Below are 21,006 nucleotides of genomic sequence, written 5' to 3' on the forward strand. Positions count from 1 at the left end.
AACAGAGGCACAGAAACTTTCCTATATTTTTCAATCAGTGTAGGATGAAATAGCAAGACAGCTTTACTTCTTATCTCTCTCCTAGCCAACAGCTACGTTTGCTTCTTGGAGACATGACCAATAAGATCGTGGGGGTTTTTTTAACTAGATCTTTACCTTAATTCTTGAGCTAGGGTTCAACATGATGTATTTGATAGAGCCTTGGATGTTCTCAGTCCATGACACCAGCCAGGTCACCTTGTTATCATGCCGGACCTCCTTCCATTTGTGTCCTGGTGGAGGGGGAGGGATCTTGGAATCCCTGCAGAGAATTACAAAACAGCAAATAAAAACTATTTAAAAAGACTTCCACAGCATTAAAATAGAGAAAGTAATGAATACCATCACACAAAGAAAGCACAGGGAAAGAAACTGAGGCAACATAACTATATATTTCCACAAGCAGGAAGTCAAGTGAATCAAAGCGAACAAAGATCAGAAATGTAACTGCTATCAATATGTATCTGCTGAAGAATTATTCTATAGGTGAGAACACACATTGCTAGGACCAGCTTTGACTTGTGGACACTGCAATAGTGTGGACACTTATCAGAACAAGGCTGAAGAGAAGCCCACCAAACCTTAGCCTTCGACATCAAGGAAGACAAAGTAGGGCAACCTACCTAGAAGAAAATTAATTTCTGGCAATACTAGCAGGAAAGACTGTTTAGGCAGATGTAGGCTGTAGGCATGAGGAAGAAAATACGTTGACAAAGTTCTACATGAAACCCGTGATAGCCTTGTTCAGTCTTTGCTTGTATGACTCAATTTCTTATCCATGTAAGATGAGCAGCATGCGTATTTCTACATGCTTGAATATCAACCTATACAGGATTTTAAAAAAGAAGCTATCCTATCTAGAAAGGAAAGCCAAGATGTGAAGCACCCAGTGCTCACTTGCTGCAGTTAATGATGATGTCTTCTGGCATGATGCGTCTCTTCAACATGCCCATTTTGGGATGGTTCCCACGACCTCGGAAGAGACCCGGGGGTTCAATCTTAAAGTTGGCAATCCTCTCCTTGTGGTTGTCCATCACGCAATAACCATATTCCTTCAATAGCCGCTCATTCTCCTCTTTGATTTTCTGGAAGAAGCCAAAAGCAAAGATGATATGGCATATCCAGCACCACACATCTCTAAATGCCAAGACTTAAAAAATTTCGATATTTGCACCACACTAATACTGAAGACCCAACTCAAAACCAGCTCCCCGCCATGCCAAGTGCTGTATCAACACACAGAGCAGCAGACTGTTCAGAAAAGCGTTCATAAAATGCAAGCAGCACAAACAAACTGGAGAATGGGAAAGAATGTGCGAAAACTCTCTTAAAACTTGTATTTGAGGGAAGCAGATTAGGGCTGGTGAAGACAGCTACAACAGAGGCATTTACCACTATCTACATACCACAGCTACAAGGGCAGCCCCAGCACAGTACTGCTGCTTTATAGTCTATATTCAGCATTTGACATCCACCAGACTTTACATCTTGCTGTTTATGTATAAAAACTCAGACTTCTGTGTTTGAACTCAGCATCGGAAAGTAGGCAGAGGAATGTCTCCAGTCTGCCGCATGTCAAGCCTGTGTCAGCAAATGGTCTCATAAGTAGAACACAGTCTCCTAAGTAAAAATGTGCTGAGACTTCACTGCATACTTCTGTGCTTGAACTCTAATTATATGGAAGGAAAAATAACAACACTGCAGGCCAAAATAAAATATCTGACCCATAGACAGCACTGGTGCGCCAGCTAAGAAACTAACAGAAAAAGCCACTTCTGCTCCATTGTAATAACTACCACAGACAAACTGAGAAGGGCTCACCCACGTTTATCAAATGGAAACGGCAGTAAGACATGGGCTCTCTATTTTGGTGGGACCCCTCTGACCCCAAAGGCCATACTTCCCAGCTACCAGGCCCCTCACTCAAAGGACAATTACTGTAGCATTGCAAAAGATCAACTAAGAACTTGGGGCAAGTTTCCAGCTTCCATTGCAGTAAGTCTCAGTCATCTAAAAACTATTTAATTCTCTCCCCACAAGCCACTGTAGCCATGCTACTGGAAAATAAAGTTTGTTTTTTATTCAGAAAACTGCATTACCTGATATATAAGATTTGTTCTCTCATTTTATTCACTAATGCCATTGCTGCATCCCTTCCACCATCCCCAATTTTACCCTCCAAACCCTAGGAGCTTCTAAAATGAAAAGCTATCCATAACTGAGTATCCAACTGCTCATTATTGGCCAGGGACCAAGGCTCCCATGAACTTAGCACCTCTGATTCTCTTTATTTACTTAAGCAGGATCAGGAGCCTTAGCCCTATCAAAATCATTCTAAGTCAGGATGAAGATTCAGCGGTAAACACAGTGCTTTGCTCTACCTGAGCTGCACAGTAAAGATTCCTACAGTTAACATGAAAGTAGTAATTTGAAAGCTAGTAAACACTGACTTATAAACAACAAGGCAGGCAGAGGAATGATTACACAAAGATGTTTACAAGCCAGCTAAGAATCAAGAAGTCTCCTAGAATTCCCTCTGGTACCTGTTTCTCCTCCTTGGACATCTGTTTCCTAGCTTCCGACTGAGCTTTGAAATACTGGCTCATGTGGGTGAAGTCACACTTGCTGAGGTTGGTGATAGTGCTCTTCTCTTCAGGGGTCATTTCCTTGCAGAAAGAAAGTAGCGCCTTAAGTTTTCACACATAGTAAGTTTTCATGCATAGTAGAACTTACCCTACCCCAGGCAGTTTAAACAGGAACAATTGACAGGCTCTCACAACAAACCCCCAAGAACTCCCAAATTCTTGCACATGCTCACTCCAGCTAAGGTCAAAGAGGAAAGGACAAGAAGCAGAGCATATGGAGTGCTGGCCTTCCAGTGGTCTGATCTCTGAGAGCACTGGCAATGCTGTACCACCTCCCAAAGTGCTCTCACTTTGGAAGAAAAATCCAGTAACCCGTTTAGGAAAACTGCATCAGCTGATCTAAAGGTTTGATCTTATGGCTGATCAGTTGACTGAGGCCAAGTTCTGAATTTTAGGTCTTTGGAAGGGGTTTCCTTGTAATATAAAGCTGGCTCTTCAACAAGGCATGTAACAGTCAGATCAGCTATACCCCATCATACTGTAACAGGAAAATTTGGTTGGGAGAAGTCTGACTTTGTTGGTTTAGAAAGGTATTTGTGATAGGGTCCTTCCTGGTGAAACTACAGGATAAACTGGAAACTTCACAGCAACAATCTGAGGCAGCTTTTAGTTGCCTCAGGCTAACTTTCCTGTGCATGGAACAGTAGCCCCTTCTCACTGCCCAGTGCTGAGGAGACACTGGCCATGCCTGCAGTCATTGCAGCCCAGGACTACATGCGTACCTTTCTCCAGTCTTTGAAAAAGTTTTTCCTGAAGATCTCCTTTGTAGTGTACTCATGATCAAGCATTTTTGCAAAGAATGTGGCAACTTCTTCTGCTTTGGTGCTCAGCTTCATGACTTTACCTACAAAGAAAGGTTTTCTTTTTAAACAAAATGATAAACAGGAATTGAAGCCAGAAAGAGGCCATAGTAACTACCTTAAAGGACACTATATTTTTACCACACAGAAGTTTTTCTTTAAAATGTTACATAGTACAGCAAATTGGATGGACAAAGGAAACAGAGGAGCACAATTGCTTGACTTTCATCATAAACATTTTGAAAAAAGTTTCCTCTGGAATCTAAACATTAAAAAAAGCAATAGCAATCTGATGAGACAGGTCTGAGAGACACAGAGCAGGAAGGGGAAAAGGCCTCCTGCAGGAAACCCTATGCTGAGACACCCCAGTGGTGTGTATGCTCCTAGGGAGATACTGCTGTTTGAAGTGAAAGAGGCATGGGATTTCATATTCCGGCACTCAGACATATGGGAAATACAGTCTCTGTATTCCTCTTCTACCCACAGAGGGACTCCACTTTGGAACACCCCTTCTAGCCTTTAGCTATTTCTAGCCAGGAAGAGCCCTTCCTACGTATACACCACAAACAGGCTGGAAAGTGATGCCAAATATTTAACTCCCCTCCATTACAGGGAAACGTGTCAGGATTCTGCTAATCATTCCCTTTGCTGTGGGAACGCATTCCTGTGTCTCCAAATCAGGCTCAAAAGCTAGTAATTTTTAAGAAAGGCTGAGCTTTCAGTGAATGGTGAGGTCGCATTTCAGCTTCTCCACGAGACTGCAGCGCAAAGCGAAATTGCTGCAAGGGAAGACTTTAAAACACAAGGGAAAAGAGGCTGCTGCAACATCGAAGTTGTGGATTCGACATCTAACATTCCTATCGAGCGTCTTTTTGGTCCAGATTGCATTCCTGACAACACATGAGGTGCCAGTGATCTCTGTGAAGGATTTTGCATGCAGCTCACATCTCCAGCTAGTTGCAAGAAATATTTAAAGTCCCAATGGGCTGGCAGACAGTCAACACCTGTGGACTTTTTAACGACCACTTTACTGCACAAAAGTCAATACAAGAAACACTACTGTTGATTCTATGCTCTTGGAAAAAAAATGCCACACTTTTGATTTACTACATGTTTTTAAAAGTTGCATCATCTCCAAAATTAAAGCAGAGAGTCAGCTATAAAGCTTTAAGATCTATAAACCCTCGTAAAACAGGACTTAGCAAAAAGTCCTCCCAATGATCTGAGAATATTCCACAATTAAATTAAACCAACAGTAACTCTGCCAATTTTTAAGCTGCAACCTAAAATACAGCATTTGTTTGCTTGTAACAGGAAATGGGGGAAGGGAGAGACAGCAAGGGAAACGGTTTTTCCAGGCTACAAGTCTAGCTTGAAAGAGGCTATCAAGTTAGTAACATGTTTTGGGGCTAAAATGACTGATATTTTTCCCAAATTGCTGAAGGCTCAGTCACCTTTATCTAATCACTTTAGAATATATTTCATTGGACACAATTTCCTCTTTTTTACAAAGGTTTGAAAAGGCTTTCAGTGACAGGTCTGGAAAAGAAAAAAAAAGATTTATTCCAGAGCCATGAATATTAGTTACCTGACTTAAAAACTGAAAACCAGAGAGCAACCAGGGGACATAACAAGCAGAAGAGACTGAAACACAACTGCCACCATCTACTCTCCTACCTTGCCCCATCTACAGAAAAACATGCAAGTTCAAGCCACCTCTAGGGTACAAGCAGTAGCTTGTTAACCCACAGTCACTCAAACATATAGTCAAGCTCTAAAAGATGGTTTTGGCATTTCAAGCTCCTTCACCGAGCGTGGTAAGCACTAACAATAGGTCCAGCAGTCATTGCGTTAGATGAAAACAGGCAGTCTCACCGCAATGCAATCACTAGGCAAGGGACAGATTCCTCCAGTGAGAGCCTGCAGCCTGGCGGCTGGCTGGCCAGCCATAGTGTGATTATTGGACTCTACAAATCATCCTAGCATAATCTTGAAATTAGACAATGCCTGGTGAGCACAGACAGCAGCTCTCAGCGGCTGCTGTGTAAATCAGACATCTGATTTTTTGCCTAGTTTCTCAAGGAAGACTTATGTGATTGCTTTATTTGCCAGACCCCCCTGCTCACCCCATAATTGTTGAGCCTACTGATGAATTTCTGCCATGACAGAGGTTACAGAAATCCCTGCACTTCCCAGAGGTTTCGTGAAATAGATGGCTAGATAGAAGAGGAGCTTATTGCTGCCTGCACCAAAGGGATAGCTACAGTGCAATTTGCCTCTCCCCTTCCCTAGACAGCAGGAGAGATATCATACATTCTTCAATAGAGGAAAAAAAATTTCCAACTTTGTATCAAGTTCTTATCAAACCCTAAGAAAGAAGTCTTTAGACATCCCTGATCACCGTGCTACTTGCTTGGAGATAGCCTTTTATAGGATGCGATATGTTTATTTCACTACATTGTTGCTGAAAATGAATGCCACCTATTTCTCAGTATTTAAAAACACTGTGTCATGTCACATGAAAACAGCACGTTGCTCCTGTAAGAGTTTCATGCACAGATGTCCCCTTCACCAAAAATTACATTTTCATCCATTCAAATGCCTCCCACTTAATTGAATCCTGGGTTAATTTGACCCTTCATTTAACATGATCACAGGACTAAAAAGAAACACACGGGTCATCAAATCTGGTCTCCAGCAGGCATCACATCATATAATCCCTTCCACATGAGCCTCTAACAACCAGTCAGCCCAGCATATTAGAATCCCACATCAATTAGTTCTACCACACACAATGGTTAGTGAGTGGGACTATGGCTTATACCACAGGGCAGTGTCCTTGAGGCCAGGGTCATCCCATGCATTCCTACGAGATCCTAATAATCCGTATCAAAATTCAGTTGTCTTTTATTCCACTCATGCCACCAAATGATCATGAATTTCATCGCTGATGATGGAAGTTGCAATTCATAAGGTTAAAAAAAAAAAACAACACAGCAAGCCTAAAGGTGACCAGTGATGAAGTAGTTACAATTATGTGCTCTACTGGTTATACACTGCTACTCTCAGGCATAAGACACTCATACTGTTAAGTAACCCGAGAGATTTACCACCGTAACAGAGTAAGAACAAGTTCATCTCCATGTCAGCTCGGTTAGCAGAATTCAGTAGGCTGTTCCTTTACTTCTACAGATCATTTCTTCACTTAGCCGTTGAGGAACTTCTTTTAAGCTAACCACTAAAACAAAACCACCTCTTCATCTCTTCTCTTCAGTCCCCGGAAGAATGCCACAATACCCTGAGAATGTTTATTTCTCTTCCCAGCAAGTGGAAACACAGATTAACTCACCATCATAATAAAACTTGACATTTTCAGGCAGAGGTTCATATGGCGGAGCAAATACAGGACCTTTGTGCTCTAGGAACTTCCATTTAATGCCTTCAGGGTAGCGCTCTTCTTCCCACCTTCAAGAGAGAAATATGAACCAATACAATTTTAAGCTCCTAATCTTCATTTTATTACTATGAGAGTATGTATAAGAGTATAAGAGTATGCTAAAGAAAATCAGCAAGCAATCATTGCTTTGCCAGGCACAGACCAAGTACAAATATTCAATGCACTGTCACCATTTATTTCCCTTTTTTCTTTTTTTTTTTTTCCTTCTTTTTTTAAAAAAAGCACAGCCATGCCAATGAACAGAACACTTTGGGTCACAGGTTATCTGATGACACCATAGTCCTCACCTCCCACTTGCCACTCTTTCCACAAAAATCACACAGCTGAAAAAGCTTAGAACTTAAGAAAATGAAGAATTCAGTCTTGTAAAGCAGCTAGGATCATGCCAAATTAGAGTCAGCTGTGATCTAACATCAGGTCCAGGATGCCTGCTCAGCAAAGCCAAACAATTGTAGTATATTATGCAGCCGCTTTCAGATGTGGACAAGTATGCCATTAAGGGCAGAGATAAAGAAACAGATGTTCATTTATGACCTAAATGAGAACAAACCTGCTTGGACAAGAAAGACTGAAATCTGCTCTGGCATTTCAAATTCTTTTGGTAAGAAAAACATACTTGAAGAAAAACGGAGTAGCACAGGAAAATTGCAAGCTTGCCTTAAAGCACCTCTATAAAAATGTTTTGCAAATGATGCATTAGGTATCACAACACAGCAACGTAGGCGCCACCAATCCCACGTTCCAACTGAACAAGCTCACAGGGTCAGCAATTCATCTACAGAGAAAAAGGGTCCTGCCAGGCCAGTATCCTCCCCCCAGTTCCCAGTACCCTGTGCCCAAGCCATTGATTCCACACTCCTCCACTCCCCTCTACACTTCTTTCATGATTACCAGAACATTACTGCTACACACTGCTGGCACAGGATTCCCTGCTGAGAAAGGCTATTTTACCTTACTGATTAATCAACTGGAAGACCATTAACCTGTCACAGCACTCGCTCTTTGAATTGCCCAGACAACTTCGCTGAGCAGCTGTGACAATAAAAAAAGTTTAAGCTTCCCTCCAGTGTCAGCCCTATGGAGTAGTCCCATTTTGGGTGCAACAGCAGCTGAGAAGAGACGTACATGTACTGCATGCATCTCAGGAATTGTGATGCACAAATACAGATCACGTCATCCCTAATGAGATAACAGGGTCACTGTACAGAAGATAAGCACTGTATAAAGGAAAGAGTTTCTGCTAGAAGACACTCAAAATGCTTCACTGGTGCCTGTACATCAATAATTTAGGAACAACAACAATTGTATGGGGACAATGCTTTGCTATAGTTAGAAAGGCACCATCTTTGACCACAGCACTAGACCTGACTTTTTCTCATGAGAAGCAGAGTAACATCTTTAACAGCAAAGCGCATAATCCCAGCTATCAGCACAAAACCTGTATGTCACATTTCAGTCCCTGGCTGGGAAGAAGACTTGAGTAAACTATGTTGATATAAGAAACTAATATTGATATTTGAAGTCTAGATCCCAAATATTTACATTCCTAATGATTGTTTTTTAAATTAATTAGAAGCTAGAAATCTAAATATTTTGTCAAACATAGGCCTACGTTCTTCTACCCAGAAGCTCCTTCCAGCAAAATAAATCTAAACCATTCGCCTCTCCTCCCAGCCAGAAAAAGGCTATCCTCTCTGACAATGAGTATTTTTATTCCAGTAAGAAAAAATGAGGGGATCATTCACAGTAGCTACTACTTTACAGCATAGGTTTGTCATTCTTGCTTTTCAGCCGTGGCTTTTTAAGATTTATCACCCTGGTATTTACTTGATGAGAAATTCTGTTCCTCTACCCATTCTTGTTCTTTTATAAAGGACGCATGTGAAAGGACTACTAGAAAGGTAGCAGTTTAAATAGATAGCTGAAGCACATTGTGCCTTTTGGGAGGGCTACAAGGAAACATGGGATCCATGGGGTGGTTTCGAAGTCCAAAGCTACCAGAAAGTTTGCCACAAAAAGATCACAAACCATTCCCAATCCCACCTACACCTTCCTAAACCTCGTACATAAGCGTTAAGACAAAAGGTAAAAGTGAGCCTCCTGAGGTCAGCCAATTTTTCATCCTCATTTGGTTTTAAACAAAAAAAGCACTACAGCAACACTGCCCAAGGTAGCTCCTGGTCCTAAAGGAATGTTCTACAAATGATTTTGTGGGAGCAAGGAGAATGCTGCCTATTAGGAAAGCTGCCTTTTGATGTCAGCAGAAACTGCTAATCAGTCATACAGGTTCCTTGATTAAATCCCACATCAAACCTGTCTAAGAATGCCAGGGTGGCTCAGGAAGGTAGAATTAGGGAGGGTTTTTCAAGTGGAATGAATATAGAGAAGATTCTTAGGTAAAAAACAGAATATACCTCGGGGATATGTTATTTCAAGGAAATGAACTTGCCATAACACAAGGTGGGAGAAGCGCTCATAAGGTATACTTCTGGATTACATATTCTTCACACACTGGCAGGGTGTGAAAATGACCTCTAAAACTGCTCCACATGGTGATGAACGAGGCCAATGCCTTGGGAATGTCTAGCATCAAGTATTCACATAAGTGAGGATGAAAATGCTCAAGGCAGCAAGCGCTTGAGAAAGCAGCCAGAAAAAGATATCAGACATTCAGAAAATTGACTCAGATGGAACATAAAATGCCCTTAAGAGACACAATTGAAGTGCAGATGAAACCCTGTCCAGCAAAGACACGCTATACAAAGCTGCAGATGGACGACAGGAACATCAGCAGAAGGATGCAGTTACCTACTGCCAAATTTTGCAAAACATGCTTTCAAAGGCAGTTTTCCTCAGCAGTAAGCACAAATCGCAGAGCTTAACACAGCTACCTGGGACTGTGCTGCCAAGGCAGGTGAGGAGAGAACAGTACGGCTTTCCAGTAAAGGTTTGCTGTTGAAGGATACAGACTATAATAAAAGGGAGCTGTGATAACAGAATATTTATTAAGTTAGACAGAACCAGCAAGGGCAGCTGAGACAAAGCCAAAAAAGACAACAGATTGTTAAGGCTTAAAGAGACCTTCTGTAGCTTCCTATTGCTTCCTGTCCCTGTAGTTTGTTAATGTCAGAGCACATTAAAAATATGCTGTCAAAGGGATCAAGAAAAAAGTGGATTGCTCGGGGGGGTGGGGGGGAAATCAAGATAGTTTTGGGGAGGGGCCTGAAAATCAAATTTCTAAGAGAGTATACAAGTATGAAAAAAACATGCAAGTGCTGATGTTCTGAGGAGGCTGTGACAATCAAAGAGAAATATGCAGACTATAAACACTACAGAAGAATTTTTCTTTTTAAAGGTGAATCAGTAAGAGTGACAGTAAAAGGGGTAAAAGACTGAAAACCTGAAAGGATTGAAGAAGATCGCAAAGGCATTCCCCAACACTACAGATCTATTAAAAAAAGCCAAATGATCTGAGAAAGGAAAACGCTCATGGAAACATCATCCCCAAAAGGTCATAAAAATACATTACAGGAGATTACAGGAGTGCAGAAAACACACGTGCTTTTGAAAACTACATATGCATTAAACTGAGGGAAGTACTAGGGCCCAAACTTCAAAACACACAAGTAATAGCTCCTCAAATCTAGCAATAACAATAGCTTAAATTACTGTGGATAGTTAAAAAAATCCAGCAGGTTTCTCACACAGAGCACTACTGATGCAGCACAGGCCTGTCTTCCAAATGAACCACAAAGTTCAGATTTATTTAAAAAAGGTTCTAAAAAAATTTAAGACTGAGCGAAAGCACAACTTCAGTTGCTCAGCAATGTTACTTTAGGATCCTGGGCAAGACAGAAAGTGCTTTCCATTCAAAACACATTTTCCAAACAGCCCAAGCTTAACTGGTCACTTGACCAACTTTCATTTTTGGGCCAGAGGCAGGAGCAGTTTTGAGAGGCACACAGTTGACATCCTGCCAGAATAAAAAGGTGGACACCCACTCAGGTTGTACCCTCTATATAACACAGATAAGGTCTACTAGAATACTAGTTAATACATCTGCACATATTTATATATTCCTGCTGATAGCCCCAAGCCTACAAGTTTTCATATTGCTCTGAAGAGTGTCAGCAAGAAGCAGGTTCTGGGCACAAGAATACTGGTATCTGATCATTATAGGTAGGCTCTACGTTCTACAGATGGGGGGGGGGACCCAACCCCACAAAAAACTTAATTCTTGTTTTAGGTACACCAAAAAAGGTATTTCACTTCTACTTCACAGGATGAACACAGTGAATGAGATATTTATTTAGAGCTTACCAGAAAGTAAGCCAATTATTCAGAACAAATCCTCATGAATCAATGACAGAGAAAGCCAGATGTGCTTACTGAGTCAGCACGGAAGGTAACAGGGAAAGTCCAGGTGCAGAGGGTAGCCTACATCACTGATACATAGTTACCATTTCCATTTTTGCTCCTCTTCTTTTTTCGGCTTCTTTCTCTTGTCTGCTTCGGGGACTTTCTTATCTTTGCTCTTAGCTTTCTTTGCTTTGCTGTCCTGCAAAAGGAGTAAGAATCCGTCACAACAAGCTACTGTATTTCCCCCCTCCCTGAAAAGATGTTTTAAAACTAAAAGACTGTCTCTTGGGGTATCTGAGTTTGACCACAAACAACTGAATTCCTGTAGCCTCTCTACATAAATGCGCTCTTAGATCATCCTATTAAGTCAAAGTCTGCTGATGGTCCCACTTACGTTTTAAGCCAAATTCTTTTACTTTACACTTGGGACATGCTAAGTGCACACACAGTCAGTTATTCTGCCTCACCTGATATGTGGCAAGTCTGGGCCATAGTAACATGATTGCTTAGTTACAGAAACACCCTCCTTGGCCTGCACTAGTGTATCTAGTCTGGCAAACGCTACAGAGCACACTTACCCCACTGTGAGGTGGCTTCTGGGAACGTACTGGTATATGCTCACTGTAGAGACACTTTCATTGAAGGGAAGAATTAACCATGTTGCCAGGAGGTGCTTGCAAGATGTGCCTCACAAGGGTATCTTTGCTAGATGTGGAGCGTAGCTCATTTGTCTCAAATTATAGCTAACCTCTCTTCGCCAAGTCCCTCTCCAAAGAAATTTCCACCCTAGGCTCCATCTAAAAGCTTTAAACATCTTTCTAGCAGCTAATCTCGGTTTCATCTCCTCCGCTTCTGAACTGTGCTATATCATCTGTGCAATTACCAGATGTTGGTAGTAAGGCTCCTCTACCCTCTGTGAGCTACTTAACAGAAGGACTGTGAATTGCTTGGAACAGGCTGGAAGTTCACATCCTGCAGGCATCTTCTCAATCCGTTGTTTTAAGAGTAGGAGAGAAAGTTTTCCTGACTTTTTATACATTATGGCTCAGATAAGTTAACCTGTACCATAGCTGGGGATCTACCACATGCAGCTTTGTCCCAGACTGGCCCCTGCCTCCTTACCCCTGAATCAGATTCCCCCTGCTCTATATAACTTAACACCAAATTGTCAGCCTTGCTTTTCTTGATCATAGACATAAACTCATCTTTCACATTACCTCTTCTTCCTCTTGTTTCCTTTTCTTTGCTTTCTTGATGTCTTCTGTTTTGATTTTCTTGGGTTTGTACTCAGCACTGTGAGAACAACAAGACTAGCTGATGAAAATAATCAATTTTCCAGTACAAAAAATAAAGAGAAGTCATACATATACACAGTTTGTGCACACAAGTTCACAATATTTCTGGCATGTTTAATTTCTAAAGAATATAATTTTATGTCCCACTCGCTCAGAAGACTGAATAATCCCTATCCAGCAAAACAGCTACAAAACCCTAAAACCCATAAGCTGTTACTGTGAATACCTCTCCACAAGTTTCAGACTGCTGAAGCAAAAACCTTCCTTGATGAAGAATTGATTCAAAAGCATTAGTAGCCACCCAGTGATTATGTGGGATGGGATAAATGGGCAAAAGCTCAGCGGCACGTTCTACTCCTAAGTCCTTTTCCAGTCATCAGTCTGGGATATGCCCACAAGGCTCACTTCTTGCATCCCCCACTAGTTCAAACAATAACAAAATTGACTACTGGCAAATTCTTAATCTTTCCATTGCAGACATGAGATGGGAGGTCACAAAAACTTAACAGAAGGCAGCAAATGATTACACAAAAGAGAAGATGTCACACCCATCTCTCTTGGAAACTGAGAAATACCACATAGGGACAGAATGCCACTATGGTTAAACCCTTCCAACCCTTTAACTCCAGACTGCTAATAAGGTCACACTATCTAAAGAGCTGGATACACATAGATGGTGACAGATCACAGTGTGATGTAACTGGGCTTTTATTTTACTGGGTAGGCCACTATATTGGGCAAACATCGTGTATTTTTCTTTTGATTTAGAGACAAAAATCCTCAGCATAACCCATGACATATTTAGACTCTAGGCGAATCACTCCAAGCAGCAGAGGCAAACTTCCCCCCCCCCTCGCCCCAACAGGCTGATAATGCATTTTCTTCCTCCTGTGCAGTCATTTCCTCACCCAACAGAAACCGCTGCAGCCACTTAGCCAGCATTAATACCTCACTTGCTCAGATTTATGTTTTACAATCTTCATCAGTGTCTTTACCTACCTTCCAGGTTTTTTCTTTTTTATTTACTAGCACTGCAACATTTCACAGCAGCAGGTAATGGTATTTTGCCTTGGACACCACAAATACTATCCTTGCCCTGCTCAGAGAACTTGTAACAGCATAAGGAGTCTGGTCTCAGACCTCCAGTCACCCATCTGAACAAGTTTGTGCTGACGACCTGAAATCCCACCTGCTCCCTCAATATTATCTTTTTAAAACTAACAGCAAACATCGAAGTCACCAGTACCCACGCCACTTACTCATCATCTTCTCGAGGTCTCTTCAGGGGTTTAGAGTCCTCTTTAGGAGATGCATAAAACCCGTCATCATCTGGTTCATCTTTAATACGTGGTGGACTACAAAAAGAAGCAAAGAAAGTTGGTTCTAACTTCAAAGAGGAAGTTTCTTGGAAACGAGCAACAATTCAGTTTTAAGAAATGATCATCTGCAAAACGGGCACGTCTTCCAGTCCTGGAACATGTTGTCGTCTTAAAACCCCAAAGACCTGAGGTGTGTCATTTTCTGAACATCCACAGACAGCATAAGGAGAGAGTCTTTCAGCATCTACGTATTTGCCATTTCTTAAGCAACATCAAGATCAATTTCAACTGCTTAGATTTCACTGTGTTTCTTTGAGGTTTTGAATAACAACAACTGTAGCTTCCAGCACTTTCAAATACACTTAAAACTGAAACACATGCATGTGTGCAGTCAAATAGCAGACGTTATTTAGTTTCAGCTCAATATGCTTATTGAGCCTGATAAGAGACAATAAGATTATCAACTAAACAAAGATTTGAAAGCTATTCCCCTGAATCTTTCGCCAACTAAATATTGAGGCATGTGAAAACCAGAAAAGGAAACAAAGATTTGGCAAAGTTAAACTGATCGGTCTCTTTTCACTGTCCAAACTGCGGGAAGCAAACAATCCTGTCCCTTTCAACAGACCGCAAATATTAAATTAGGCTTAATGTTTTCAGCCATAATGTCCCAAGACACCAGTAATAAGAGGGGAAAAAAAAAAAAAAAAGAGTATGAGTGCAAGAGAGACTATCCCTTTAAACAAACTCATTATTTCTAGATTTCACAGAAGCATTTCACTTATCTTCATAAAGAAAAAGATGTCTCAAAGACTCCAAAATTACATTTTGAAGCACTTAGTGCTGCTCCACTCAGGTAGAAAAAAGTAACAGTGCCATCTTGGGCTTTCCTATTCATATTCAATCAGCAATTTCTATATCAAATTGACTCAGTTTCCAAGTCAACGTGGATTTTGCAACTGGATGGAGTGGGAGAAAAAAAGCAGCACTCTGCTTTGTAGATCACAGTCAGCAAGAGACATTCTGGAGTCTTATTTTAGCTATTATGTGTCCATGAAGCAGAACAAGGTAGCTTGCTCTTTCACAGCTGTAAAGCCACTGCAGTGCTGGCAGATGCAACTCAGGTGAAACAGATACGTGCTGCTAGAAGAAGCCACTTCTGTGGCATCGCCTGTGATTAACTAAGAGACAAATCTGTAGCACGTAGACAGTTACAAAACATCTATGGGAAAAGAGGTATTCGTCCTATTTAATTTATTCTCCCTTCTGGGCAGAAATCTAGAACTACTGTTTATTAAGTTGCTAGGAACTTTATCTAGTCTGTTTTAACACTGAAATATTTCGCAACATTTTGTAATAGTGGGAAATAAAGTGTGATTATATTAAAAGAAAGGAGCTGTACGACCAAGCTGAACCTTGACTTGCATTGTTTCCAAGACTGTAACATTGCTCATCCTACCAAGTCTTAAGGAAGAAAATCAAAACCATCTGAGTGAGGACATTTTTCTCTGGTGAATTTGTAAAAGAACATTTCAGCAGGAAAAAAAGAAAATAGTTACTTTACTCTTAGACAGCTTTTGGCCCTGAAGAAGGCACAATTGTGAAGGCTCCTTCAGGCTTTCTTCAAACACACAAAAAAATGCTCTTGGACCTAAAAAGGACCCCGTTACCTTGATATAAGAACACCCAACGTCCCTGGTGAGATTAGCACATGCATGCAATTCTGCTGAATAGCAGAGGCTACAAAGAGTTATTATTAACTGTCTCCTACACCATGAAACACTTAAATGTCATTGCTTTCTATTTCCAGAGTATCCCCAAAAGGGCCTGGAGAGGGCGCCTCTTCCCTGTGCCAAGCATAACTACTTAGTTTGCATTTTTGAATAGGAGTAAGAAAATGAAACGGATGGAGGAACCCCTATCAAGCGGGCACATTCAAAATACGCAAAGAATAACTAACAGGCATGGACTAGACAGGTGCCTTCTCCCAACCTCTCTGCATCCACAGAACATGGTGAGACTGGAAGGATTTTTTTTTTTTTTTAAAGTGGATTCATAAAACTGGACACACGATTGAAAGCTTTTCTTGACTAATGGATACGAACACATGCATCCACCATACCATAGACCTCCAGTAAGTCAGTGGACCAGATTTACCACCTTAAAAATAACTAATGGCTGGATTTAAACAAGTCACAAGAGATCTTAGTTGGTCAACTATTCTATTAAGAAAATGTACTCTTCTACCAATTGCTCACTTCAGGTTTTTAATAAGACTACTTAGTGATGACTGATACAGCACCTAAGTCCAGGAGGCTCTATTATCAGCAGGAATTTAGCAGATTAGGACATCTAGGCATTTTTTGAAGGTACTTATGATTTCACACAAGCACCCTCCTTTAGGCTGTAGTCACTTACAGAAGAGACACTCAGAGGCAACCTGGGCTGTCACAAGGCCCTGTCTCCAGAAGACTGCCTGCAGGGTTCAAGTACCAATTTTACAACAGAGGTTCTTTCAACTCCAGCTACCAATGTTTCCATAGTTCAATCTGTCCTTGGCAGAATTCAACTATTTAATACTTGGACAAACCCAGCATATGTGCAGGGAGATACCAGGTATTCAACAGCTCCCATCTCCAGTTACTAGGCAAGTATATCAGTTACCAGTTCCCGTAATTGAGAAGAATATATCGTCTGAAGGGGTCAAAAGCGTTCCAATTTTTTCCCAAGACCAAGTGAGAGGAGTCAAACACTGAGCACCTAAGAGAAGTCAAACTGCTACTTTTTTCAGATCATAGACCTGATTTCTTACCTGGAGAAACCATTTTCCTTTTCCTTCTTTATTTTTATATCACCAGAAGATGATTTCATCTGAAAAACATAAAAAGTAGGAGCTGATTAGCACTGCCCAGAGCACCTTATGTTTTTCCAACATGCAACACAGGCAGGATATTTAACCCGGGGAAGGAACCAAAGGGCACTGTGACTATATCTTCATCCCCTGTAGCCCTTGGTGACCTAGATGACACACCAAAAAGGCAACATTTTCTGCAAGTCTTAGTCAATTCAGTATTTTCTGACCCTCCATTTTCTTTAATGGATTTGAGTTAAGTGTATAGTTTGTCCTTGCACGGAACAAACGTGATCTAACAGATTTTTCTCCCTTGTCTCTGAATATAAGCTTGGCAAAGTGAAAAGTAACAGGGGAAAAAATGTGGAGCCAGCGGACACAGCTCCACTGTGGAACTGTTTCCAGCCACAATACCTGCAGATAAAGCCCTTACAAGTTCATATCTAGCACTCCACAAACCAAGTCTCTGGGTTAGTGTTGGGATAATTCTCTCCAGGTTGATAAAAACTTGGAAGTATAAGCTACATATACTATCATTCAGTAGTATAAACCAGAACCATCCTCTTGTCTCTCCCACAGGAGAGACCTACCTTCTCTTCCTTTCTCTTCTCCTTGTCTTTGTGTTTGTCTTTGTGTTTCTCTGAGCTGCCATCTTTGTGTTTGGTTTTCTCCTTGTCTTTGTGTTTCTTTTCCGAGGAATCTTTGTGCTCACTGCAAGACAAAAGAGTATGTTTGCAGAGGGGAACACAAGGAGATTTGACTAACACAGACAACTTCCAGTGGTAAAAAGTCACAGGTTTTGATGATTACAAAGCCTACAAAATAAGGGATCACCTTAACAGGAAGATCCGTCACAGTCTCCTGTCACATGTCATCCATTCTCCTTGGGAGGAAGAGGAACAGGAGGGGAACATATCACAAAGCCACAGCCGCCAAGCGCTCCGCTTCAGGAAAACACCCATCAGCCTGGATTGCTGAGGAAATCCACAGCTGCTACGCTTAAAGCTCAACACTTTAGGTTGAATTCCCACTGTCCCTGCTCTTCCTCTTTTTCCTAGTCCACGTAAAAGGTCACTGGAATAGAGCCGCCAGTCCCATCAATGCCCATGTCAGCTTTTGCTCAGACAACAGTTTGTCATTGTAGCAGCTCTCATGTCTAGAACTTAAAGAGAAAACCGCTGATCTCTATTATTCCCAAACAGATGGGAAACCAGAGCAAACAGGATATGCGATGTCCTTGTGTTTATGCAAAGTCAAACAGAAAAGGCAGGAATAATGCTGCAGTCCTCAGTCGGAGCTGTTTCATCAACTGTGCCTCACCACCGTGGTCAGCCCAGCTCTGCTCAGCTGAGACAACACTGCCACGCAGGACAGGAACTCACCAAAGGTGTTTCCAAGCCAGAATCTGGTCTGCTACTACTCAGAGTCTGGTGCTACGGATAACAGTATTAAGAGTTTAAACACCCAAAATTCTTTAGTCAGAACAGAGGAAAAAATGCCCCCAAGGAGAAGAAAATCAACCTTTTTTTATTCCATTTCTATCCCCTTCTGATTTCTGAGACATTTGGGTAAATTTGGATCGCATTTTCAAGTTTTTCTTATCAACCAGAAAGACACATAGCTGTTTTCAAATGAAAATGAGTTTTCTCATGGAATGACTTGACCCTTGGAGCCAGAAGTGAGGAAACGCTCTCAGGAGACTCACAATAGAAACTGCACGAACAGGCCATGAGGATTAGCAGCACTGCTGTGGAAGCCAAGCAGCAAGCCTGTCAATTCGACAGGCCTTCAATACACATTTATAAGGTTGTGTGGACTCCCTGAGGTCACCCTAGGCTTAAGCAAGCCAAAGGCACGGCGGAAATCAGGCTCTCTTCTACTGGGCATGGTTAGGCACCAAGCAAGCTGCCTTCCTCATGCTGGCAGTTCACACTCCTCCTTCCTCAGCACTTAACTCCCATCACTACTGCTCTCTGGGACGCACTCTGCTTCTCCTTAGGACTACGCAATGCAATGCAAAGCTTTACTAGAAATAGGCAGCTTCCTTATTTCAGTTATTTCAACACTCAAGTGCAAGCCCAAACCGATCTGGGGGACATAGCCCTGAAAAACAGCAAGCCTGGAACGCCAGGTAAGAGCATGATTTTTAAAAACGATATATGCTTCAAGTCTTCTTTCTATCCTAAAAAACAGACTGTAAAAGGGTTGGATGTTTGATGGCTATGGAAAGCAAGCAGCACATTAACCAGCTCCCAGAAAGCTTGTGTGTGATTAAGAGGAAGGCAACCACAGTCATATGCCAACCCACACCCAGCTGTAGAACTGCAGAGTAAAGCGCAACGTGGAGAATTTCAGAGCCTCACGTAACACTAGCATGAATGGACCTGAACCTGCAAAAGGTCTAAGTTATTCAAGCTCCGAGTAGCACACACTCCAATAAATACACACCGACCTTCCAAGCCCAAGCAGCTAAAGCATGAAAATCCATCTCTGAAGGAAATCACTATATTTACGTATTGTGTTGCATTAAAAGAGATCAGTAGGAAGAGAAACCAGTTTCATTTTAACTCTCCAGCAACCTCTTTATACTACATATAAAATTGTAAAGGAGTATCTAAACATTAAAAGGCAACTGGCACTCTAGAAATTCTTGTAGATAAGATACACAGCACCACATGTTGCCTGTGAGTGAAGATTCAACAACTGCAGACTATTCTTACCCAGCAGATCGTGTTATGTACACTGTGTGATCAGGACATGCAAGTACACACACAGAACATCCTGACACTGATCTCGGAAATCCACGAGATGCCTGCTACTCTTGCTCAGACTTGACATCCCAGTTTCTGTACCCTGTTTATTCATCAGTATCTCAGACTCAAGACACCTATTTCATTTTCCTTTGCTCCAACCAGATTCATTGACTGGCTGAAAGCACAGACCTCACACATGTTATTAATCATTTTTAAACTCAAGAAGGTCTGGAAATTCTGACTTGATATCTTGTACTGTTATCTGTATGCTAGGTGCCTCATTTGCCAAAGATTTAAGTTTTACAATTACAAAGGTATATCATCATACAGGAAAAATCATAACGAACAAACACGCAAGGCTTAGACCCATTTTGTTCTCTGCAAGTCTGCTTGTTTCTATTTTCTGATTTGTTCTTATTTGGTATTTAAATCCTACCTGAAATAACATGTTTTACTCAGACAACGATTTGCATCTTCAAAGCATGGTACACACTGCAATCAATGGAGTTAGCTCTTTAAGGTAAAGTTCATGGCAGCATCTTGCTTGGGAGTTTGGAATAGCAAAAAAAAAAAAAAAGAAAAAAGTTTAAGTTTTCAAAGGCACCATACTCATCCTCACTAGCAGCTAAAAGCACTAGTTTTCAGTAAGTCACTGGTAGAGCCCTGGGATGTACACAAAACATGACCAAAAGCAAATTAACAGATGACAATCTACATCTGCAAAGCTAATACTGAAAAAGGCAGAAAATCCCATTGGCCTAGAGAAGCAGTGACAATTTTTATGTGTGTTGAATGCTTACAGACTATGGCTAGAACAAAAAAAAGTGGTAAAAACTTAGGCTTGCTTAAGTAGAAGCTCAAATGACATCCCTCGAAAGAGAGTAAGTGGCTACCATTGAAAAGCTGTTATGCAATCTAATCTAAAGCTAAGATTTTTCAGCACCGGAGTCAGAATCAAGAAGTCTGGATTCCTGACTCAGTTTTAGTCGTTGTTTTTTTTAATTTTTTAATCACAAGACTATCCTTCCCCTTTGCTCTGCAGCAAGCACTAAGATTTCTCACCAAAGCAATGTGGGCTCAGATAACCCAAGGAAACTCTGTCTCCAGTTTCACTCTGCAGCTTCATTTTCAAAACACTATTGGTGGCTAGGCCCTGAGGTCCTGCTTGCTGCTGCTCCTGGTACGGGACTGGAAGAAATTCCCCAGATAAAAATTTGATTTCATGTGCTACTTGCTCCAATGTAGAAAAAGAGCATAAATTTCATTCCCTCATTTGTAAGTAGACGGCTCGTCAGCTCTACGTGTTTCTAGACACTGGACCACAGCTCTGACTTCAACAACTCAGTCCAAAGTTTTCTGACGTGCAACGATGAACGCATGTGCCTCTCTTCCCTAGGAGGGCCCGAAATCTGCATCTCTCAGAAAAGCTCATTTGGAAACCCACTGATAACAAAGGCTTCAAGCAACAATCCTGAGAAAACTTTTTCT

General features: G+C 41.4%; 1 protein-coding gene across 1 annotated transcript in view; it reads right to left on the reverse strand.

Annotated features, from left to right (window-relative positions):
- Positions 1-21,006, reverse strand: part of TOP1 (DNA topoisomerase I) — a 67,047-nt gene that overhangs the window by 9,693 nt on the left and 36,348 nt on the right. The window contains exons 4-13 of the mRNA XM_076352449.1: positions 17,356-17,476; positions 16,727-16,785; positions 13,855-13,950; positions 12,518-12,593; positions 11,402-11,499; positions 6,834-6,949; positions 3,407-3,528; positions 2,583-2,705; positions 937-1,124; positions 157-301 (exon numbers count right to left, since the gene is read on the reverse strand). Coding sequence (XP_076208564.1) covers positions 157-301; positions 937-1,124; positions 2,583-2,705; positions 3,407-3,528; positions 6,834-6,949; positions 11,402-11,499; positions 12,518-12,593; positions 13,855-13,950; positions 16,727-16,785; positions 17,356-17,476 — 1,144 coding nt within the window. The remainder of the gene's footprint in view (positions 1-156; positions 302-936; positions 1,125-2,582; positions 2,706-3,406; positions 3,529-6,833; positions 6,950-11,401; positions 11,500-12,517; positions 12,594-13,854; positions 13,951-16,726; positions 16,786-17,355; positions 17,477-21,006) is intronic.

The sequence above is a fragment of the Aptenodytes patagonicus genome, chromosome 14, assembly GCF_965638725.1.
Source record: "Aptenodytes patagonicus chromosome 14, bAptPat1.pri.cur, whole genome shotgun sequence".
In the NCBI taxonomy this organism is placed as follows: Eukaryota; Metazoa; Chordata; class Aves; order Sphenisciformes; family Spheniscidae; genus Aptenodytes; species Aptenodytes patagonicus.